This window comes from Trichechus manatus, unplaced genomic scaffold, assembly GCF_000243295.1.
Source record: "Trichechus manatus latirostris isolate Lorelei unplaced genomic scaffold, TriManLat1.0 scaffold00277, whole genome shotgun sequence".
NCBI lineage: Eukaryota > Metazoa > Chordata > Mammalia > Sirenia > Trichechidae > Trichechus > Trichechus manatus.
This window is the reverse complement of record NW_004444213.1, coordinates 1,944,544-1,969,048: the sequence shown is the minus strand read 5'-3', so window position 1 is coordinate 1,969,048 and position 24,505 is coordinate 1,944,544. Positions and strand designations below refer to the sequence as shown.

The window sequence follows — 24,505 nt, the reverse complement described above, 5'->3', positions numbered from 1 at the left end:
TCTACATTTTTCTCCAGCTCTGTCTGGGACCCTCTATTGTGATCCCTGTCAGAGCAGTCAGTGGTGGTAGCCAGGCACCATCTAGTTGTACTGGACTCAGTGTGGTAGAGGCAGATGGTAGATGTGGTCCATTAGTCCTTTGGACTAATCTTTCCCTTGTATCTTCAGTTTTCTTCATTCTCCCATGTTCCTGAAGGGGTGAGACAAGTGCAGTATCTTAGATGGCAGCTCACAGGCTTTTAAGACCCCAGGCACTACTCACCAAAGTAGAATGTAGAACATTTTCTTTGTAAACTATGTTACGCCAATTGAGCTAGATATTCTCTGAGACTATGGTCCCCACAGCCCTCCACCCAGCAATTCAGTCCCTCAGGGAGTTTGGATGTGTCTGTGGAGCTTCCATGGCCTTGTCTTGTATAAACTGTGCTGGCTTTCCCAGTATTGTGTACTGTCTTACCATTCACCAAAGTTACCACTTGTCTATTGTCTATTTAGTGTTTTTCCATCCCCACCCCTCTCCTCGCTCATAACTATCAAAGGTTGTTTTTTTTTTTGTGTGTGTGTGTAAACCTTTTCATGAGTTTTTACAGTAGCGGTCTCGTACAATATTTGTCCTTTTGTGATTGACTTATTTCTCTCAGCATAATGCCCTCCAGATTCATCCATATTATGAGATGCTTTGCAGATTCGTCATTGTTCTTTATCATTGCACAATACTCCATTGTGTGTATGTACTATAGTTTGTTTATCCATTCATCTGTTGATGTACATCTAAGTTGTTTCCATCTTTTTGCTGTTGTGAGCAATACTGCAATGAACATGGGTGTACATATGTCTATTCGTGATACACGTATTTTTGGGGAACACAATTCAATCCATGACATTTCACTCTTTGGCCCACAAAAGTCATGTCGTTGCCACATGTAAAACACATTCGCCCCATCACATCATAGCAAAAGTATTAAATCAACTCCAAGTCCAAAATCCAAAAATTCCTCTTCATCTGTGAAATCTAGAATACAAGTTTATCTGCTTCCAAAATACAGTGGTGAAATAGGCACAATCTAGATGTTTCCATTAAAAATGGGAGAAATTGGAAGGAAAGAAGGGATATCAGGCAGCAAGCAAGTCAGCAGAACACATTACCATTAGCCCTCAGGGCTTTGAAAATAATCCTGTGTTCTCTGAGACCATTTATGCAGTTGCCCTGCCCTCCAGACTCTAGGTATTGGCCACAGTTTCCGGATTCTGAGTGGAGGCCCCTCAGCCCTGGGCTTTAGCTCTGCCTTCCAGGCCCACTGGAACGGCAACTCTGCTCCCTTGGCTTTAGGCGCACCATTCTCCTAGTCCACCTGAGTGGCAACTCTACCCTTAGAAAACCCAGAGGCCATGGCTTCACCCTTTGAGACCCCAGAGGCTGTGGCCATACCTTTTGAGACTGAGGTAGCTCAGCTTCCTGTGTTCCTTGTCTCTTCAGCTCTGCTTCCTGGTTCCTTGGCCTCTCAGCCCTTTGGACCTCACTGCCTGCATCTGCCCTGCTGGGGCAAGTGTTCCAAAGCTCTTTAGCTCCACCGATAAGTGCCTTGAGGAACCCCATTCCACCAGTTAACTTCGGCCAGAAGGCATTCAGCTCTCTCGCTCCGTGGGTTGGCTCCAGTGCCGTCTGATGCTGATCTCCTGGTTCTGCAGCTGCTGGTTCTCTGCTGATGCTTCTTGCTGTGCTATCTCCAGTGTAACAGCTCTCTTCACTTCCTTCTGAGTTCTCTACCCATTCACAGTTTCAAAACCACTTCCACATTTTAGGTATCTGTTAGAGCAGCACTCCGCTCCCAGTACCAAACTCTGTCTTAGTTATCTAGTGCTGCTATAACAGAAATATCACAAGTGGATGGCTTTAACAAAGAGAAATTTATTTTCTCACAGTCTAGTAGGCTAGAAGTCCAAATTCAGGGCATCAGCTCCAAGGGAAGGCTTTCTGTCTCTGTTGGCTCTGGAGGAAGATCCTTGTCATCAATCTTCCTTTGGTCTAGGAGCTTCTCAACATAGGAACCTCAGGACCAAAGGATGTGCTCTGCTCCTGGCCCTTCTTTCTTGGTGACACAAGGTCCCCAACTCTCTGCTCGCTTCTCTCTCCTTTTATCTTTTGTAAGATAAAAGGTGATGCAGGCCACATCCCAGGGAAACTCCCTTTACATTGGAATCTGAGAAAAGGTGTTACATCCCACTTTAATCCCCTTCAGTATAACCCAATCCTGCCTCATTAATCACAGGCAGAGATTAGGATTTACAACACATACGAAAATTATATCAATCATAAAATGGAGGATAACCACACAATACTAGGAATCATGGCCTAGTCATGTTGATACACATATTTTGGGGGGACACAATTCAATCTATGACACCCACATTGCTTGTTATCTTGTGGGACATCCTGGCCACATTTTCTTGTGGAAAGGCCACCTGTGGATAACAATGAGGACTTAGAGGGCTTCCAGAGCCTAGAGGATGGGAGACTGTGAAACTCAATGACTTGACTGCGGCCTCCCGCTCTAACTTGCTTCTCAGGTCACCCGAAGGCTCGTGCCTTTATCACGCACTCTGGCTCTCATGGCATTTATGAAGGAATATGCAACGGCGTACCGATGGTGATGATGCCCTTGTTTGGTGATCAGATGGACAATGCAAAGCGCATGGAGTCCCGAGGAGCGGGAATCACCCTAAACGTCCTTGACATGACTTCGGATGATTTAGCAAATGCCCTCAAGGCAGTCATCAATGACAAAAGGTAAGAGAGAAGGTGCAGAGACAGAGGAGTCTGCAGGCCACAGCATTCACAATAAATATTCAAATGGGAAAACAAGTATATCAAAATCGAGATTTATAAATAAGATAATTTGGGAGTTAATACTTTATAAAACCCAACGCAAACCCTTTGCCATTGAATTGCTTCCAACTCATAGTGACCCTATATAACAGGGTCGAACTGCCCAATAGGATTTCTAAGGCTGTAGCCTTAGCAGGATGCTCTGGTGGTGCAGTGGTTAAGACCCTGGCTGCTAACTAAAAGGTCAGCAGTTCGACTCCACCATCTGCTCCTTGGAAACTCTATGGGGTGATTCTGCTCTGTCCTGTAAGGTCACTATGAGTCAGAATCGACTTGACAGTAATGGGTTTGGATTTTGTTTTTGTAATCTTTACAGAAGCAGACTGTAACATCTTTCTCTCGGGGAACGGTTGGTGGATTTGAACTGCCGACCTTTCAGTTAGCAGCTGAGCACTTAATGACTGTGCCACCAGGGCCCCTTAAGTACTTTATAATCCAAAAACTGAAACAAAACCCATTGCCATCAAGTCAATTCTGACTCATAGCGACCCTGCGAGACAGAGTAGAACTGCCCCATAGGGTTTCCGAGGAGCGGCTGGTGGATTTGAACTACCAACCTTTTGGTTGACAGCCAAGCTCTTAACCACTCTGCCACCAGGGCTCCATACTTTATAAAAGGAGCCTTTAATTCCTATAGAATTTATCGTAGAAATTATTTAAAAAATGATTTTCCCTGGTAGATTTAAAACTTCAATTTATTTTAAAAAAGTCACCACAGTAGTCATTCAATCTGTAAGTTCTTGTACATTCCTATAAGTGGGTTGCAGATTCTGCATTTGAGACCCCTGGTGGCCAAAGTAAAGAGAGAAATAGTTATATAAGATAAGAAGATAATATTCCATTACATAAAATAAAAACCAGCAATTTGCTTAGAAGTGCAGCTATTCCTAGCACTGTGTCTAAATAAAACTATGGACATCCTTCAGGACAGCAGTGATAATAATCACTCTTGAATACAAGCGTCTTCTTTGTCTTTTTCTTCTCCCTTTTCTTAACAGACTGCATAGACACAAACTCATGGTAGATTTAGCACTTGGACAGTTTGATGTTTTAACCATTGAATTGAGGTGTATCCCCACCTTGGAGTTGACACATGTGGTTATTTACAACTTCACCTGGGAGAGAGTCTGTCGTTTCTGACATGAGCTTTTCCTTTATTTCTTCATTTTGCTATCAAGAAAATATAGCCTAATTTCTTTCAAAAATATCGCTGAAAAGGAGATGAAATATAGGAAGCAATGTTTGAAAAATTAAAAATTACAGTTTTGGTTTCCTGCTTTCTATTTTTTCTTTTTAGAGATGAACATTTATTAAGTCTTCTCTCGCCTTCCTTCCCTTCCCTTCCTTTTCCTTCTCTTCTCCTCTCTTTCCTGGTCATAATAGAAATATGTTTCCTCTACCAAGTTTGGAAAACCTGGTATCGTTCTTAATTATAAGCAAGCATAAAGAGAGGACAGTCCACTCCTGTTGGTGTTCCAGGCGCTAATGTTTCTGTCTCTGTGTTTAGCTATAAGGAGAATATCATGCGCCTCTCCAGCCTTCATAAAGACCGCCCGGTGGAGCCGCTGGACCTGGCTGTGTTCTGGGTGGAGTTTGTGATGAGGCACAAGGGGGCACCACACCTGCGCCCCGCAGCCCATGACCTCACCTGGTACCAGTACCATTCCTTGGATGTCATCGGCTTCCTCCTGGCTGTTGTGCTGGTGTTCACCTTCATTGTCTTTAAATGCTGTGTCTTTGGCTTCCGGAAATGCTTCCGGAAAAAGGAACACATAAAGAAAACCCCCAAATCCAAGACACATTGAGAAGCGGGTGGGAAACAAGGCAACATTTCCATCCGCTGCGTGGTCAATTGCAAATGTGCAAACAGAGTCAGTGTTAAATTCATTTTAATCTTATTAAAGAATCACTCTACCAGAAACTAGATGTCTCAGAATGGTTTTTTTTGGAATGAAAACAATCTAATCTCTAGTCACACCAATAGCTAAAGATAGTTGATTATGTATATTACAGCCCGCCCTCCAGTCTCTTTACTTAATCTGAACCTTACTGATCATCTTTCAAATGACCTGCTGGGAGGGTTGGGCAGGTGCCTCCTTCATTTGCAGTATGGTGTTCTTACTAACCAGCGTGGCCTGGATCGCTGTTCGGGAGCACAGGTTTCTGAGGTGGTCCCTGGACTATACCACTACTTCCAGTGACATCACCGTCTGGCTTCTATAAACCCTTGTGATAGGTTCCTTCACCAGTATTAAAACCAAACCAAAGCCATTGCTGTCCGGTTGCTTCTGATTCATAATGACCCTGTAGGACAGAGTAGAACTGCCCCACAGGGTCTCCAAGGCTATAATCTTTACAGAAACAGACTGTCACATCTTCCTCCCGAGGAGTGGCTGGTGGGTTGGAACTGCCAACCTTTTGATTAGCAGCTGAGTGCTTCAACCATCATGCCACCATGGCTCCATTTCAGTAATGGCCAATCCTAATTCATGCTCATGCTACCCAGGTGCCACATTGTGTGTTTGAAGAAGGGAATGTTTACTCCTTGAAAGTGTAATGCCTTGTGCGTGAAATGAATGAATGACATAGAGTCCTTTGAGAACAGTGTATGATTTCTGACTTTGGGAAAAAGGAACGATGTGATAAAATTGATGAATGGTGTATTTGAGGGGATAATTATTGCCTATGTGAAATGGATCTGAACTTGATAGTGTCTGTCAAGTATATTTCCTATGACGTTTCCCACAACTAAAAATATATTAATAATATGAATTATGGTTCTTCGGTGTTCTTCTCTTCATTGATATTGCATGTATTTATTGTTAAATTACGCTTTCTAATTAAAATTAATACAAGATTCTGACAGAAAAAATTTTTTTCAAATAATATTTTATCGTGTTTTTGGTGAAAGTTTACATAGCAAATTAGGTTCCGATTTAACAACTTTCTACACAAATTGTTCAGTGACATTGGTTACATTTTTCACAGTCTGTCAACATCCTTATTATTTCCATTCTGGTCATTCCTTTTCCAGTAATCTAGTTTCCCTGCCCCTTGTCTTCTCATCTTTGCTGTAGAGTCAATATTGACCATTTGATTCATATAGATGATTTTTTAAAGGAACACAGCACTTACGGGTGATATTCTTTGTTTTCTGAATCAATCTGTCATTTGGCTAAAAGGTGACTTCAGGGAATAGTCTCAGTTCAAAGTTTTATACAGTATCTCAGGGCCATAGTCTCGGGGAGTCCCCTAGTCTCAACTGATCCAGTAAGTCTGGACATTTTAAGAATTTGGGTTTTGTTCCACATTTTTTCCGTTCTATCAGGATCCATCAATTGTGTCTCACAGAAAATTTGAAAAATATAGATGTGCACACACACGTATGAGTGCATATGCACACACACACACCTACACAAGAAAATAAAAATCTCAATCACATTGCCCAAAAATAACAGTTTTGGCAAACACACACACAAATACACATATAAAATTATACACCAAATATGCCTAGTTTTCTAACCTGCTTTCTTTACCTTACTCTGTCATGAATGTCTTTTCAATGTTTTTGTATGATGTTTAATGTACTGATAGTGGCCAAGGAAGATTCTATTGCACGGATGGATATTCCAGGATTTATCTAACCACCACTGCTGGGTGGTTTCACTTTTAGTTTCTTTTACAAGGGAGGCCTCACTGAATATCCGATGGCTAAGTCTTCATGCTGATTCATGATTACTTCCATGGGAGAGGGCTGCAGAACTGAAATCATTGGCTGTCTCAGTTTGGGTTCCCCCAGAAGCAAACCCCAACACGAAGATTGAAGGACAATAGTTTATCTGGGAGCGGGAGGATGCGCTGGTGGGGGAGAGGGGAAGTGAGAAGGGAAGGGAAGGTTGTCAAGAAGCTGGCTATTGTGTGGGCAACTGGAGCTTCATCCTGCTATGAAACCCTGGGAGCCGGTGTAGACAACAACACATGCCAGAAGTATCCCGTCTGTGGAGAAATGATGTTGGATGTTGGCGCACTCCCTTCTGTCAGTCAGGCTGAGGCCTGCTCCCAGAAAGGAGTAATTTTCGTGCACTTCCAGTCTGCCTCGAGGGCAGGCAGCAAACCAAAAACCAAATCCATTGCTGTCGAGTTGATTCCGACTCATAGTGACTCTACAGGACAGAGTAGAACTGCCCCATAGGGTTTCTCCTGCGGAGTGGCTGGTGGGTTTAAACCACCTACCTCTTGGTTAGCAGCCCAGCACTTAAGCACTGAGCCATCAGGCTCCAAGAGCAGGCAAAGGGCAAAGAAATGCAAGTGCTACATTGAGATTGGGCCCTTGTGCTCCAATGACTGTGGGTGGCACAGATGGTTTGCACTTGGCTACTAACCTGAAGGTTGGTGGTTTGAACTTACCCAGGAGCACTGCAGAAGAAAGGCCTGGAAATCTGCTTCCATAAAGATTACAGCCAAGAAGACCCTATGGAGCTCAATTCTACTCTGTAACATGGGGTCGCCATGAGTTGGAATTGACTCTACAGCTATGGGTTTGGTTTTTTGGCATTGAACAGGTAAGAGCAGGGGATCTGGGTGGGGACACTGAAGGCGTTGCTACTTAGGGTAAATGCTCTGAGATACACCTTCTCCTCATTCATCAACTGTTTCATTACCTGACATTTCACGTTTACGACGGTAGTAAAAAATCTATTATCTGACTATTTTGTGCATTAAGGATGTAAGTCTGGCAGTAACGAAAGCCGAGGTCTGAGGTGAGAGTAACGCTGGCTTTGATAGTTAAGTTTATGTGTCAGTTTGGCTGGCCATTATTCTAGTGGTTTGGCAGTTATATAATTATGTCAATTTGACAGTTACATAATGATGTAGTCATCCTCCACTTTGTGATCTAATGTGGTTATCTTCCATTTTCACGTAACACTGATTTCACATAATGACCTGGTCTTTGGAACCTGTCTCAGTTATCTAGTGCTGCTATAACAGAAATACCACAAGTAGATGGCTTTAACAAAGAGAAGTTTATTCTCTCACAGTCTAGCAATCTAGAAGTCTGAATTCAGGATGCCAGCTCCAGAGGAAGGCTTTATGTCTCTGTCGGCTCTGGAGGAAGGTCCTTGTCATCAATTTTCCCCTGATCGAGGAACTTCTCAGCCCAGGGACCTCAGGTCCGAAGGACACGCTATGCTCCTGGTGCTTCTTTCTTGGTGGTATGAGGTCTCCCATGTCTATCTGCTTGTGTCTCTCTTCTATATCTTAAAAGAGATTGGCTTAAGACACAATCTAATATTGTAGATTGAGTCCTGCCTCATTAACATAACTGCCACTAATTCCATCTCATCAACACCATAGAGATAGGATTTATAATACATAGGAAAATCACATCAGATGACAAAATGGTGGACAATTACACAATACAGGGAATCATGGCCCCAGCCAAGTTGACAGGTATTTTTTGGGGACACAATTCAATCCATGACACTAACCATGTCAATAAACAAGGAAAGGGTGTATTCCCCAAACTGCCTCCAGAGAGCTCTGTTAGCGTGTGAGAGAGCTGCCTTCCCCACATTGTCTTCATTATAAAGAACTATCTTAAACAAAATCTATCAGTTTGATAGGCAATGGATAGGGCCTTGTTTTAGATCTTTGCTTTTATTACTATTATTATCATCAATTTTATTATTATTATACTTGAAATTTCTTTTCATGCTTATGAGCACTCTGCATTTCTTTGCTGGGAATTGTCTGTTTGTATCCTTTTCTTGTTTTTCTATTTTCTGTTGATTTGTAAGACTACTTACTACATTAACCAGAATAACCTCTGGTCATGTATTGAAAATATTTTCTAGGTTTTTTTTTTTTTTTTGTCTTTCATTGTGTTGACACTTTTCTTTTGTTGTTGTTACATGTAGAGGTTTTAAACATGAAGACCTTCAAATTGGGACTGAAGTCATGTGGATAGCTAGGATTTGGGCTGGTTTCCTGACCCCAGACAGCTCGGAACATCTCCTCACACTAGTCGCCTCCGAATATCTTTGTGGCTTTGCAGTGACTCTTGGGCTAAGCCCACCCTCCTTAAAGGCCCTTCCTGATCTCCCCAGGGACTGGCTCCCTGATGCCCCCACCTCCCTCAGGGACCCCCAAGCTGTTGTGGCCCCCCACCAGCTCACGCTCCTACGCATCTTTGGGTCTGTAGCACTCAGAGCCCTCTTGCTTACCAGAAAGAAAAGCCACCTCAGGATATCTTGGCTTCCCAATATCCCATGTGCAGCACAAGGCTAAGTCTTGGGAGGGGCTGGCACAGGGTGGGGCCTCTCTTCCCACCTCCTGTCACCCCCGACTCTGGGTGTGACTTTCGTGTTGTCCCCACCGGGCCTTCTCTGTTCCTCAGCCCCAGACCCCTTCTGCCCCAACTCCCAAGAGCACCTGAGGGACTGGTTGGATCCTCTCTTTCCCCTAGTTCCAAATTCCTGGGAGGAGAAATCTGATTGGTCCAGCTGAATCAGGTGCCCCCTTCCTTGTCCAGTCATGAGTGTTGATTCAAGGAGGGATTACAGAGTAAAAACATGGCTGCCAGGAACCTGTCCCTGTGACCCCAGGAGTCAGGGAAGGAGGGAGAGTTGTGAGCTGGGCAGATACCCCAGAACGTGTCCACCACATACAGGCTGATCCTGGGTCAGCTTCTGTCCACTACTCCCATTTTTATTCACTTTCTGCCTTGGCCCTTTCTTCCATTTAGGCTCATGGGTTTCTACAAATTTTAAAATTTTAGGCTAGCTCCCATAGAAACTCAAATAGTATTGTAATAATCCAAGGAAAAACATTAAAAGTATTTTTATTTTGGAAAACTATACAGGGTCGTCTTCATTTTCCTTGACCTCATTGTCTGGTGTCCTCTCTAGATAATGAATACAGGGGCGTCTCACTTATTGCCATGGCTTACATGCTCACCCTGTGTGTAATTAAAAAAACGGTCCCTTACTCCACCCCTCCCATTACCCATGTCCTTCACAACGTGACTTTGAAGCTCTTCTCAGGTGGAGGTGGAATCCATATCCCTACCTTTGAGTCAGGGCGGGAGTCCTGGATGAAGCAAACAGTTAAGCTAGACTAACTGAAGGGTTGGTGATTCAAACCCACCCAGAGGCATCTCAGAAGAAAAGCCCGATGATCCAAAAGATCACGGCTTTGAAAACCCCATGGACCTACTCTGACATGCATGGGGTCATCATAAGTCAGAGTCGACTCGATGACAACTCTTTTTTGTTTTTGAGTCAGAGTTGGCCTTGTGACCTGACCCAGCTGGTAGAATGTGCCAGAGGTAACGAGTGCCAGTTCCCAGTCTAGGACTACTAGGCCTTCATGTTTCTGCTTACTCTCTTGGGACGCTGCCCAGCTGCTGTGATAACAAGTCTGGGATGACCCTGCTACATGATGACAGACACATGTCCCTAGTCACTTCAGCCAATAGCTGGCCATAGATATGTTTGTGAGGTCACCCTAGACCAGCCAGCTCTCTACCAACCCACTGGCTGACTACAGATGCATGAGTGAGCTCAGTCAAGTTTTCCTGGAAACGGCCCAACTAAATAAAACCACCCAGGTGACTCATAGGCTTGTGAGCAATAATAAAAATTTTTAAGTCACTAAATTCTGAAGTGGTTTGCTACACAGTGATTGCTAACTGATAAATTCATCTCTGGCCCTAAACCATGATTTTTCATGTGTCGGGTGTGAAGACCCTCAGAGGACAAAGGCGTATCCTACTCCCTCCCCACTCCCACTGCATCCACCACAATATGGAATGCCATGCTTAGCTGTGCACAGTGGGAATGTAGCCAGGCTCTGCTGCTGGATGGCATTGAAACCCGGTCACTTGAGTAATCTTTGAAAAGAAGGCCCAGTGGGGAGCAGGGGCAGATAGGGCAGACAGGGCTGTGAAAGAAAGGGCAGGCCATAACTGTCTTCCTGTGTTTGTTCCAAGCTGTTCAATGTGTCTCCAAAGGGCAGAGTTTTATGGGGGAAGAAGTGTTCAACACTGTTATGGATTGAATCATGTTCCCCTAAAATATGTGCAGGAGTCCTTAACCCTATACTTGTGGATGTGGTCCCATTTTGGAACAGGGTTTTCTTTGTCGTATTAATGGGCCATGTCTGTTTAACATGTGTCCTAAACCTAACCACTTTTGAGTTAAAAAAAGAGCAGATTGGACACAGAAGTAAGCCCATACTAGGGAAGACAGATGCCATGTAAGGATCCTCTACAAGCTAAGGAACCAAAGAACACGAGGGCTATAGACAAGGAAGGGACCAACAAGGCCAAGACTCTAATGTGGGCATTTAGCCTCCAGAATTGTGAGAAAATAAACTCGTGGTCTTTAAAACCACCCTCTTGTGGTATTTGTGTTGCAGCAGCACCAGGAGGCCAAGACAAGCACAATGGAGAGGAAGCTCATTTTCTAACCATTCAGGTAATGAGCTCCCTGGTTCTAGAGGCATGTAAGCAGAGGCCTAGGAGCCTCCACTTGGCAGAATGAGAAAACTAATTGGGAGTTTTAGCTAAGTAGCCTTGGACGTAGATAGCTCTGGGTCATGTTCACTTGCGCATGAATGCATAGAAATGTTCTCAAAGGCCAATTGTTCAAACTATTGATCTAGACTGTCTCTCACGGGTGATGTGGAAATTCTTTGGTCTACTTTTGGTTCAAGGAAACAGGGTTCCCGTCATCTCATCTGTCTTTGAGGTTGTTTATCTCTCCAGTATTCTGCTGGTGGAAACCCACTTCTCCTTCCTGTCCTTGGGGAGGATGAGTCCTCTTCCCAGGACCTCTCTGTCATCCCCTCCCCTCCTCTCCAGCTTCCCTGACCACCTCTCCCCCCACCCTAGGCCACATGACTGTATCCCCAGGGGACTTGGCTGTGAATAGTCACACTCCCATGATTACCCTTTCCCAAACAGGCCACCATACTTCCTCATGCACATGTGGGCAATGGAAATGTTAATTGCAACATGATGTGGAGTTTCTATCCCAAGGCCCTGTACACACTCCTCAAAGCCCTGGGTTCATAGAGACTCAGGGAGGCAGTTGGATCTCAAAGTTCCAAGGGCCTGGGGCCTAACAGTGATGATTCTAATGAAGCCCTCTTCCCTGTCAGGAGACTTGTTCCTTGTTGGGGTTACAGCTCAGGAGCTTAACTGTCTCACTTCATTGGGAATTGATCCTGCCTTTGTCCACATTACTGTTGATGTGTATTTGGCGAAGAACAAAGCTTTTTCTTGCGATATTTTTTGGTTCCATCCAGAAAAGGACTCTAAGAAAAGGTCAGTGTTGAGGTCCCAGAGTAGCTCTTTGAACGACTCCCAGGAGGGAAAACTAACAGGATGGTGAAAAGCCCTGGGATGGATTTTCAGGATTAAGGAAGTTGGGGCAGGAGGAGAAAGGATATAGGAGCTTATAATTCCTCATCTTGACATCTAGGTTGGTGTTTGTCAACTCTTAAGAAGCTGCTGATGTTGAGAGAGCCTCTTGGAAGGGGTGCTGAGAGTTGCTGGGGTGGATTGCTCATTAGTCACTAATTTTCAGTGTTTAGAAATGAGGGAGAGCCCTTCTTAACAAAGTGTATTAGTTATCTATTGCCATGCAACCAACTACCACAAACATAGCAGTCTGAAACAACACATATTTATGATCTTGCAGTTTCCATGGGTCAGGAGTCCTGGCATGGCTTAACTGGGTTTTTTGCTCAGGGTCTTACAAGACTGCAGTCAAGGTGTTGGCCAGACTGTGTTCCTTTCTGGAGCTTGGAGTCCTCTTCGAAGCTCACGTGGTTGCTGGCAGAATTCAGTTCCTAGTTGTTGTAGGACTGAGGCCTTTAGCCCCTAGAGGCCACCCACTGTTCCTTGCCATGTGGCCCTCTCCAAAGGCAGTTTACATCATAGCTGTTGTCATGAATTGAATTGTGTCCCCAAAAACATGTGTCAACTTGGCTAGGCTGTGATTCCCACTATTGTGTGGTTGTCCTCCATTTTGTGAAGCGAGTTTCAGGTTCCAACTGCACTCAAGGGGAGGAAACTATACAAGGGCATGAGTCACTGGGGGTCATGTCAGGATGTGTCTGCCACACCAAATATTTTATAAATCTTGTTTATCTTAAAAGAGCTCGAGGAAGAGATGGCAGAAGCAGCAATAGACTCAAATGAGGAGGTGTCAAAGGAAACCGAGGACCTAGGCTTTCTTGAACAAGTTGATGGAGGTAAGGAAGCCACTAACTCCTTGAGGGTGTGTCCCAGTCCAAGCCTCAGTTTCTCCATCTTTACAGTGGAGATGAAACTCCCTACCAATCACAGATAGGAAAGTTCTTGCCGCAGGTAAAGCTTGAGCCATGCAGGTGCAGGAGAGGCCAGGGGCACAGGAATACCTCCTGTAATGGCCATCTCGACACCGCACCTGTGGCATCTTTGTTTCAGGTACTTTCCAACAAGTCACGAACCTCCTGAATATCATGGAAAGTGAGTCAGCAAAGTCGGACGTTGCATGGGCAGGCCCTGACATGCGGAAGACCCTGGCCTCAGTGATAATCACTGAGAAGGCCAACAGCAAGCCCTCCGTGGTGATGAATGCTCTCATCCGCTGCCTGCAGATGCCCGAGGTAGGGCCTCTCAGCTGCTGGCCTCTCCTCTGAGCTCAGCCACTTTGGGCTGTTTGTGCATCCACCCACCACTCAGCATGGGGCCAAGGGCTGTGACACAGACGGCAAGACCATGAGGATTTTTACTCCTTTAACAAAAAAAAAACCAAACCAAACCAGTTGCGGTCGAGCTGACCTTGACTCATGGTAACCCCATGTGTCAGAGTAGAACTGTTCTCCACAGGGTTTTCTTTTTTAATAATTTATTTTATTTTTGTTGTTGTTGTTGAGAATATACACAATAGAACATACACCAGTTCAACAGTTTCTACATGTACAATTCAGTGACATTGATTACATTCTTTGAGTGGTGCAACCGTTCTTACCCTCTTTTTCTGAGTTGTTCCTTCTCCATTAATATAAACTCGACTGCCCACTAAGTTTCCTATCTACTGTTTCCGTTTGTTCCTATCAATGTGGCCTCACACAGATAGACCCTAAGGGAGCATAATGCTTAAGGCAGACATCCTTTACTAGTTGAGCTAAACTACTGTTTAGCTTTAAGAAGACTTCAGGGGATAGTTTCGGTTTAAGGTTTGTCTCAGTTATCTAGTGCTACTATGACAGAAATATCACAAGTGGATGGTTTTAACAAACAGAAGTTTATTCTCTCACAGTCTAGGAGACTAGAAGTCCAAATTCAAGGTGCCAGCTCCAGGGGAAGGCTTTCTGTCTGTGTTGGCTCTAGGGGAAGGTCCTTGTCATCAGTTTTCCCCTGATCTAGGAGCTTCTCAGCTCAGGGACCCTGGCTCCAAAGGATGCACTCTGCTCCTCGCTATCACTGCTTGGTGATAGGTGGTCCCTCTTCTCTCTGCTCTCTTCTTTCTTTCATATCTCAAAAGAGATTGACTCAAGAAATAACCTAATCCTGTAGATTGCATCTTGCCTCATTAACATAACTGCCTCTAATCCTGCCTCATTAACATCATAAAGATTAGGATTTACAACACATAGGATAATCACAGCAAATCACAAAATGGTGGACAAACACACAATGCTGGGAATCATGGCCTAGCCAAGTTGACAAACATTTTTGGGTGACACAATTCAATCCACAACAAGATCTAAAGATTATCTCAGGGCAATAGTTTCAGGGGCTCATTTATCCTTCATGGCTCCACAAAGATTTTCAATGGCAGAATTTTTGAAAGTAGATTACCAGGCCTTTCTTTCAAGGCACCTCTGGGTGGACTCGAACTACCAACCTTTAGGTTAGGAGTCCAGCATGTTAAACTTGGTTAACTCCTCGGTACTCCTCTTATTCCTTGAGGGCCAGTTGAATCAGAATCCCTGGAGGGGGTGGGGCCTGGAGCTTCCATAATTTTGAAAAGATTTCCTAAATTCTGACACAGTGGGTTTGGGAGCCACCATCCTAGAGCCTGTAAGCTTCGTTACAAAGATGTTGAGCAGGAGTCAACCAGGTGGACTGGGGGTGCTAAGACACGCCAGATGCAGAGACAGCACGTGACAAGACAAGGGTGTTGGAAGTAGATAAGCAGGCCAATGAGGAGACTGTCAAGCTAAGGTACAGGATGTTGAAGGAGTGATGGAAAATGTAACCTGAGATCATGGGAGGCCTTGTATGAGAGGGCGGTGTTAGGACCAGTGGTTCTCACATTTACATGTTCCTTGGAAGCACCTGGAGGGCTTGTTAAACACAAATTCCTGGGCCCCACCCCCAGAGGTTCTGATTCATTAGGTCTACAATCAGCATTTCTAACAAGTTCCCAGGTGATGCTGATGCTGCTGGTATAGGGACCACATTTTGAGAATCTCTGGATTTAGGACTACCCCTTAGCCTTTAGGGGTCCCTGGGCAGTGCAAATGGTTAATGTGTTTGGCTGCCAATGAAAAGGTTGGCAGTTCGAGTCCACCCAGAGGTGCCTCAGAAGAAAGGCCTAGCAATCTGCCTCTGAAAAATCAGCCACTGAAAACCCTGTGGAACACAGTGCTACTCTGATGCACATGGAGTTCAGGAGTTTTCATAAGGATTCTGTGTTTGAATTTTTAGAAGCTTCTATTATTTGCTATCCCAAGACTAGGAAACCAAAACCAAGATTTCATCTGTAAAATCTATAAATTTGTGCAAATTCCCCCGTTCTCAGATACCCCAAATTTGCTAAGGTGGCTGAACTGTCAGGAAGTGACCTTCTTGACCACCTGAGGGGGCTGGCCATTTTCCCAGAGGGCTTTGCAGGCCCATTATGTAAAGTCAACCTTTGTTCCCTAAAAGTGGCTTGTCATGCCTGATTACATGGGAGTCATTCGCAAAAGTATGACTTTTCAGATATAGCCTTGGTTAGATCACCGATTTGTCCAATTGTATCCTAAACCAGGTAATTTTAAATAATGATAAGTGCTATGCAAGAATCAAAATACAGTAAGAGGCAAGTCTTCTCGTTACAAAAAGGCAGGGTGAACTTACTGTTATGGATAGAATTGTGTCCCCCAAAAATGTATGTCAACTTGGCTAGGCCATGATTCCCAGTATTGTGTGGTTTGTCCACCATTTTGTGATTTGATGTGATTATCCTATGTGTTGTAAATCATAACCTCTATGATGTTAATGAGGGCAGGATTAGAGGCAGTTATGTTAATGGGGCAGGATGCACTCTACAGGATTAAGTAGTATCTTGAGTCAATCTCTTCTGAAATATAAAAGAGAGAATCAAGCAGAGTGGAGAGGGACCTCATGCTCCTAAGAAAGAAGCGCAGGGAGGAGAGTGGTCCTTTGGACCCAGGGTCCCTGCGGTGAGAAGCTCCTAGACCAGGTGGAGCTTGATGACAAGAACCTTCCCCTAGAGCTGGTGCCCTGAATTTGAACTTTTAGCCTCCTAGACTGTGACAGAATAAACTTCTGTTTGTTAAAGCCACCCACTTGTGGTATTTCTGTTATAGCAGCACTAGATAACTAAGACACTTACCTTCTTGGGCTTTCAAGACTGTCAACGCCAAGTTTATGGAAGATCTTGTGTGTTGACCATCTGAAACCTGCCTTGCTGAATATGTCAGACTGGAAATGGAAGACAGAATGGATTTACAGGGCTTGTTGATAGGAGCAGCCATATGAGTTGGATGGAGAAGGAGAAGGAATTGGAGATGGAGGAGTCTGGATCTGTGGCTTGGGTGGTTTTGTGGGTGGCAGTTGCATTTACCAAGACGGGGTATACAGAAGGAGGCAGTGGGAGGGAGAAGGTGATGAATTGTAGCTAATTGGACTTGTGGTGCTGGGGCAGGGCTGGGTCCATCCCCAGGCCCCACTGCCCAATTCTGGGGATCTTCCCACCTGCCATGTTGTTTCCCAGATTTCCATCCAGCGCAAGGTCAACATTTACAACATCCTCCAGGAAATCATCCAGCAGGAAGGGGAACTGGAGGAGCAATGTGTCCAGAGGCTGGTCACCATCGCCTCCAAGGAGATGAGGGAGACCTCAGAGGTAGTAGAGCCCTGAGCTCTGTCGGTGGCTCCCCTCCTGCTCGCCCAGGAGCTGGGCTATTGGGCCTGGCTAGGGATGCTTGTGGCCCTTGTCCAGTTACCCTGAGCCCGGGGCAGTCCAGCAGGGGTGGAGGGGGCGTGGCGTAGGAGGGTTTTTATGAAAGCCTACAGCTGATGGTGGTGCCGCACATCCCTTTCCCATCTCTTTGCAGACGGAAGGCTACGTGAAGGCAGAGGTGGCCAGTGACACCCTGGTGGCTCTGTCCCGAAACCACTTTAGCTTGGTCATGTATGAGCTGCAGCACCACCTCAAGCCCCTCAACCTCACTGACGAGTTTGTCATCGTCACCTTGGCCAAGCTGGCCAATGGCAATGGTAGGAGTTTCTTGACAGTCCTCATGTTCCAGTTTCCAGCCCCTTCAGGCCAGTCCAGTGCTCCCTCATGGTCTCTGCCTCTCTCCATCTCTGCCTCTGTCTGTGAATGTCTGTCTCTTCCCCACCCTTTCCGTTTCTTTCTTCTCATCTTTCTCTGCCATTTTTTCCATCTCCATATGCTTTTTTTCTCTCTCAGTGTTAAGATCGTCTCTCTGTTTCTGCCTTTCATTTGTGTCTCTGTTCCTCCGTCATTCCATCTCTCTGTGTCTCTCTCCATCTCCCCTATCCCCCTCTGTCTTCACTGCTGTCTTCATATCTCTCTCTCTGTTCTTATTTCCTCTCTGTCTCTCCTTTCTCCTTCATTCCACAAACATGTACTAAACTCTTGTTCCGTGCTAGGCATTGTGGTAGGTGCTGGGCTACAGCAGTAAATAAAACATGCATTGTCCCTGCTCTCATAAGGGACCATAAACAAGAAGTGATTATGAGATGACGCATATGAAGAAAATAGGTAGGCAGCTCTCTGAGATCAGGATGGAGGAGGGGGCCTCATCTCTGTAGGGCCCTCAGCAAGATAGCAATGTTTCAGCTGAGATCTGAAGGCTGAGAGGAAGATATCCCTGTGGAGAACGGGATGTGGGGAGAGGAGAACATGCCACATGGAGACAACATCATGCGCAAAGGCCCTGGGGCAGGAAAGAACTTTGTTTCTCTGAAGAACCGAGGTCATTGTGGCTGGAGTTAGAGAGTGAGGGGAAGATGGGTGTAAAATGAGATTGGAGAACTAGGCAGAACCTAGTGGCCACGGAAAGGAGTCGGGACTTTATTTGAGGACAATAGGAAGCTATCGAAGGTTTTTAAGCTGCAGAGTCGATCAAATTTAGGCCCCAGGAAGACCATTCTGGCTGTGGGGATGGAGAACAGATGGGTGGTATGTAAATGTGAGGAGATGGTGACTTGGGCTGGGACACATTTGGTGAGAGTTGGTCACCCGTGAGACAAGATGGAGCTCCAGTAGACAGGACTTGTTGATGAGTTGTGTGTGGGAGGTGAAGGAAGGCATAAATCGACAATGGCTCCCAGAGAAATAATGTGCAGGGGTGAGGGGGCATATGGAAACTCTGTACTTTTCTGCACACTTTTTCTATAAAACCAAAACCTCTCTAAAAAATAAAGCCTACTAAAAAAAGAATGACTCCAGGTTTTGGGTTTGAGCAACTGGCTGTAGGATGGGTTCATTTCCCCAAATGGGAAAGACTGGGGTGGGGGGCAGGAAGAGGGAGAATCTGGGGATACAAGTAAAGATTTTTGCTTTGTATGTGTAAAGTTTGAATGGCTCGGAGATGCTTCAGTGGAGAGGTCAAGGGGGCAAGTGGTTGGTGGCTGCAGGGTTGAGAGGGCAGGACAGGACCTGGCATGGGATTGGGTGTCCTTGGTGTGTAGGAGTGTTGAAAGCTGTTGAAAAGCCTTAGGGTGCTTCCACCTAAGGAGTGAAAGTAGGGAGAGAAGAGAAGGGGACAGGGACCTAGCCCAGAGGAGATGACTTAGGAGGAATGTAAGAGTGTGGTGGCTGGTGGCCGGTGGCTGAGAGGAGGAGAGTACTTCAGAAGGAGCGGGTGGCCAGCTGCGGCCACTTCTGCTGAGGGGCTAGTAAGAAGAGGCTAGAGAAAGTGGTTGGTGAAGAGTTCCATGGCGGGCTGGGGGTGGAAGTTTGGATGGAGTGGGCTCAAGGGAGATGGGAGGAGGGGAAGTGAAGATGGGGTGTAAGGCAACTCAAATGGGATAGTAGCTGGAGGGGCATGCGGGGTCAAGGGGTGTCTAGGCCTGTCTGTGTGCTGATGGCAAAGACCCAGGAGAGAGGGACAGGTGCATTGAGTCAGAGACAGGGGGCCAGGCAGGAAAGTCAGGTCTGGGGGAAGGTGAGTGGGGCTCTGAAATGGGCAGAGGGGCCGGACTGGGGGCGGGGGAGCGACCCTGCCTCCTGTGGGAGGGTGAGTCTGTCACCGGATTCTCCTTCTTCCAGAAACTTTTCTCCCCCACTTCCATCTCTACATTTCCTTTCTTTCTCTGTTCTCTTTTCTCCTACTTGCCTGTCGCCTCAGTCTCTGCTCTCACACACAGGCGCCCTTGTTCTTCATTTGTCCAAGGACATCTAGGGGGCGCTCACAGGAGCCAGACACCTGCCCCAGGCGCTCACCCTCCGTCTCTCCTTCTTCCCACTTTCAGCCTCTCCCCCTCTCTTCTGGGGCGCTGTGTGTCCACTCTTTCTGGGCATCTCTTGTTGCCTCTTCTTTCTCCTTCCATCCCTGCCTCTTCTCTCCTTCTCCTCTGTTTCCGGTCCTCGTCTCTCCTCACCCGTTTCTAGTTCAATCCTTTCCCTGGCTCCCAATGTCCTGTGACCCCAGCCCAGCAGAGGGGCTCCCTCGCTCTGGACTGTGGGGGCTGCAGGTATGGGCTTCGAGGAAGACGGGAGGAGAGAAAGTGAAGGCAACTGGCCGTGAGGGGGAAGAGAAATGGGACGGCAGCTGGAGGGGTGTATGGGGTCAGGATGGGGCGGGGAGCGGTTGTCCTTCGTCTGCTCCCGGTTGACCCTCGACCCCCATCCCCGCAGTGTTCGAGTTCATGCCGTACATGGGCATCACCCTGGCAACCATATTCACAATGCTGAGACTTGCCAGCGAGGCCAAGATGCGGCAGGTGATCTGTGGGGGTGCGTGTCTTGCCCGGCCCTGGAGCGGAAGTGGGGCAAGAAGCAGGCGGAAGGGTATAGAACAGGAGGGGCACTGTCTGTGACTCTTCACTCGTTCTGAAGCATTTGCTCCATCTCTGACGTTGTGCGGCTCGGGGGAGAGGGGTGTGTGCCTTTTAGAGACCATAGCTAGAGGGAGGAGGCTGTGCCTGCGACCCGTGGAGTTGCTGTGTGGTTACACCTTTCCCAAGAAGACCCGGGAAGTGCGGCGGGGATCACGGGAGAGGGAGACAGGGCAAATGTCTCCATCACGGGCTTGATTTGGGCGGGGCTTCCATGCTATTGGAGCCCTGGTGGTGCGGTGGTTAAGAGCTCAGCTGCTAATCAAAACGTCAGCACTTCGAATCCACCAGCTGCTCCATGGAAACCCTGTGGGGCAGTTCTACTCTGTCCAACGGGGTCGCTCTGAATCGGAATCCACTCGATGGCAACGGGTTTGGTTTTAAGGGGGCCATGCTACTTTAGGAATCCTTGGATGGTGCAAAAGGTTAACATGCTCGGCTGCTAACCGAAAGTTTGGAGGTTTGAGTCCACCCCAGAAGTGCCTTGGAAGAAAGGTCTGGCAATGTACTTCCGAAAAACCAGCCATTGAAAACCCTACGGAGCACAGTTCTACCCTCAAACACATGGGGGTGCCACGAGTCGGGGTCGACTCTATGGCAACCGGTTCAGTGCTGTCTACTGGGGCAGTGGTGGTTCAGTGGTAGGATTTTCTTCCTTCCATGGGGGAGACCCGGGTTCAATTCCCAGTCAATACACTTCATGCACAGCCACCACCCATCTGTCAGTGGAGGCTTGTGTGTTGCTATGATGCTGGACAGGTTCAGCAGAGCTTCCAGAGTAAGACAGACTAGAATGCAAGGCCTGGGGATCTACTTCCGAAAATTAGCCAATGAAAATCCTATTGATCACAACGGTGCCATCCGCAACCCACTAAGGGGATGACGCAGGACTGAACAGCTTTTCATTTCATTCTGCGTGGACTGGCTGAGTCGGGGCCCACTCAGCGGCAGCTGACAACAACATTGAAGTTATTTGAATCTGATCACCTTGCCCAGGATTTGATTACTTATGTGTTTGTGGATTAAAAACCCCTGATAGCTGAGAAGAGAGGACAAAGTGTGTTTGTAGCTTGAGCACCCTGGGGTGTGGGTAAAGATTCATATTCCAGGCCCCACGCTTGACCCCTGCATTAGTACCTCGAAGGGAGGGGCCGGACACCTGCCTGCTTAGTACCCTGTCTTGTGGGTTCTTATACACACAGACCTGCAGGATAAAAACTGCGGAGTTGTGAGAGGGATGGAGGATGGGAGGGGAGAGAGGCAGGGACGCAAGGGAATTTTTCTAGCTGCGTATTTGGCCCTCTGTGGACACGGGAGAGCCTTCCCCTGGGAGGAGGTGGCTAGTAAGTGTCCCTCTGCTTCACCCCTGTGGCGGCAGCCATGGAGACCTTCTGTGAGACAGTGCAGTTCTACCTGAGACACCTAGAGGACAGTGTGTACCCTGTGATGACTGAGGAGCAGTTTGCCATGAAGCTGTTCCCCATGTACCGGTACTTTGTGACCGTGTGGCTGCGGAACGACGACTCCGAGGTAAGATGTGTACCTTGTTAGAGAACCCTGGATCCCCCAGGCCACGATGCCTGGCCTGAGGGGCTGGAAGGACCAAAGAGGTGGCTTGCCCCAGCCTCTGTCCCGGGGGACAAGTGGGAAGACCGAGCCCAGGGAGGTGGGGACCTGGTCAGTGGCTGATTGTGATGAAGGCCCGCGGGGCATTACTAGGTGGTGCCGAGGGCTCGGTGGTAACTCCGAGAGCGGGTCCTAGGGCACCTGTTGGGTACCACGTGCTCTTCTGAGCAGCTTACCTACGTGAGCGCCATGATATAGGACTACTAGTGCCCACCCCCATTTTACAGGTGGGGAAACTGAGGCATGGTGTCTCCGTTTCCAGGGGCTGCAGTAACAAAATACCACAAAGCAGGTGGCTTGAAACAACAGAAATTTATTGTCACACAGTTCTGGAGGCCAGAGTTCTGAAAACAGTGCCTCAGCAGGGCTGTGCTCCCCGTGGGCTCTAGGGGGAGATCCTTTCTCGTCTCCTTCAGCTTCTGGCAGCCCTGGGCGTTGCTTGGTGTTCCTTGGCTTGTCGATAGATCCTCACATGCAGGCTTCCCCCTGTGTGTGACTCTGCTTCTGTGTCTGTCCTCTTTTATAAGACACCAGTCTGAAGGGATTAGGACTAACACACCTTCCCTACCCCCACCCCCACCTTAGTACAGCCTCGTCTAGCTTAACTGATAACTAAAGAAAAACTCTATTTCCAAACAAGGTCATGTTCATAGGCACGGGGGTTAGGACTTCAGCATACCATTTTGGGAGACACAGTTCAACCCACAGTCACCTGGCTAGTAAGTGACAGTGCTGGGACCCCACCTGCTGGGCCTCGGGCAAGGTTCAACTCTACTTCTGAGTCCCTTTCTGTCATGTGTCCTTTGACCTGATGGGCCAGGCTGAGATCAGTGGCCTTGCTGAGGGTCCGGGAAGATGAGTCTGAAGGCCCCATGTCCTGGTAGGTCAAGCTGGGGGTCATCAAGTCCCTGAGGCCCATGCTGAACCTCCTGCTGCCCAACGATGACCTTCGGGAGCAGGTCTACGACTACATCCCCCTGCTGCTGGCCGAGTACCAGGGCAGCCTGGAGGCGCTCTTCATCACCCAGGTGAGGGGGCCATCCAGGTGAAGGGGCCACCCAGGTGAGAGGGGCCACCCAGGTGAGGGGACTACCCAGGTGAGGGGGCCATCCAGGTGAAGGGGCCACCCAGGTGAGGGGGCCACCCAGGAGAGCGGGGCCACCCAGGTGAGGGGGCCACCCGGGTGAGAGGGGCCACCTTTCTGAGCCCCAGGCCCTGGGCTGCCTCCTTCATGCTCTGAGCTCAGCTTGGGAGACTTGGGCCTCCCTAGTGCCGGGGGTAGTGTCCTCTGGGTGGATATTGTGGTGTCAGCAGACCATGCGGGGCTGTAGGACCTGGCATTCACAGGGTTTTGTGGAAAATGAACACCACCATTCCACGCAGAAGGTGCAAGATCCTGAAGGGCCTTTGAGGCCTCGGTGAGGTCGTGAGATGGAGCTGTGGCAGGTTGTGAGCCAAGGAGTGACCTGGGCTCAGGTCATAAGGGGTCCCTTAGCCTCACAGAAGGCATGGTCCTTGGCTGTAAAAGCAAGGCACGGGAGTGATGTGCTTGATGTATGAGCCATCTGTAGATGAATCTGGCTGAAAAACAGGGTTCACATCCAGGTGAGCAGGAGAGAAAGCTGGGAAAGGCCTTGAATGCCGAGCTCAGAGGCCTACACAGGGCTTTCCAAGCTTTACTGTGCTTCAGAATCAAGGGGGCTCGTTAAAATGCAGAGTCAGCTCATCGGCCTGGGGTGGGGCCCCAGAGAGTGCATTTCTGACCAGCCCCAGGGGGTGCTAGTACAGCCAGCCCTCAGACCACCTGCACAGCAAGGACGGTATCTGGACCCCAGTAGGTGGGCGGCAGTCTGCCAGCACCGGCCCACCCCTTGCAGGTCCTGAGGCAGATCCTGGAGGTATCAGTCATCACCAGCACCCCTGTCCCCCAAATGCAGCTGCACACCATCTTCACGGAACTGCACATCCAGGTGAGGCTGGAAGCTGGGCTGTTTGCTGCATTCTCAGGGTGGACCTTGGGGGGTGAGATGGCAGCAAGCCATCCAGCTGGGTGCACCCCCCACGCTAGCGTCCCCTGTCTGGCTGTGACCTCACCCCCTCTCTGCCCGCCCCACCCCTCCCCCCAGGTGTGTGCCAAGGCCCCAGCCCAGCAGCAGTACAGCAGCCAGAATCTGACGGAGATTGTGCACTGCTTCATAGCCCTGGGTGAGGCTCCCCTACCCACAGGATCTGCTGGGTGCTCTAGGCTGCCCGGCCCCTCTGAGCTTCAGGCCCTGGGCTGCCTCCTTTGTGGGCCCAGTGGGCGTGATGAGAATGGTCCTTTCCCCCGCAGCCCGCTCCTACCCCAAGGAGCTGATGAAGTTCTTCCTCAGCCAGATGGAGATGAGCAAGGAGGCCACCCGTGTGGGGACCCTGACCCTGATCAGGGCCGTGGTGAGCGCAGATGGTGAGCCATGGCCGGGCAGGGGCAGGGTGGGCAGTTAGCGGAGGTGGTTTACCCTTGTCTGGGCCCGTCCTCTCTTTTATAGACACTACTTGGGTGGGCCAGGGAGCCAAGAGTTCTTGGTTGCTTCCTATCTTCTACCCTTGGGCAGAGCCAGCATTGTGACCCCGGTCCTCTCCTTAAACTGTGAAAGCCAGCTTCCAGCTGAGTCTGAATTTCCTAGTACCAACCC

General features: G+C 47.9%; 2 protein-coding genes across 2 annotated transcripts in view; both read left to right on the top strand.

Moving 5' to 3' along the window:
- Positions 1–4,692, top strand: part of LOC101353536 (UDP-glucuronosyltransferase 1-1) — a 15,196-nt gene extending 10,504 nt beyond the window's left edge. Inside the window, exons 4-5 of the mRNA XM_004390031.1 lie at positions 2,569–2,788; positions 4,395–4,692. Of these exons, the coding sequence (XP_004390088.1) occupies positions 2,569–2,788; positions 4,395–4,692 (518 nt within the window). The remainder of the gene's footprint in view (positions 1–2,568; positions 2,789–4,394) is intronic.
- A 7,447-nt stretch (positions 4,693–12,139) lies between these two features.
- Positions 12,140–24,505, top strand: part of MROH2A (maestro heat like repeat family member 2A) — a 50,447-nt gene continuing 38,081 nt past the window's right edge. Inside the window, exons 1-11 of the mRNA XM_004390030.1 lie at positions 12,140–12,215; positions 13,052–13,147; positions 13,362–13,543; positions 16,888–17,019; positions 17,231–17,393; positions 20,005–20,103; positions 21,583–21,734; positions 22,715–22,858; positions 23,708–23,800; positions 23,957–24,035; positions 24,163–24,276. Of these exons, the coding sequence (XP_004390087.1) occupies positions 12,140–12,215; positions 13,052–13,147; positions 13,362–13,543; positions 16,888–17,019; positions 17,231–17,393; positions 20,005–20,103; positions 21,583–21,734; positions 22,715–22,858; positions 23,708–23,800; positions 23,957–24,035; positions 24,163–24,276 (1,330 nt within the window). The remainder of the gene's footprint in view (positions 12,216–13,051; positions 13,148–13,361; positions 13,544–16,887; positions 17,020–17,230; positions 17,394–20,004; positions 20,104–21,582; positions 21,735–22,714; positions 22,859–23,707; positions 23,801–23,956; positions 24,036–24,162; positions 24,277–24,505) is intronic.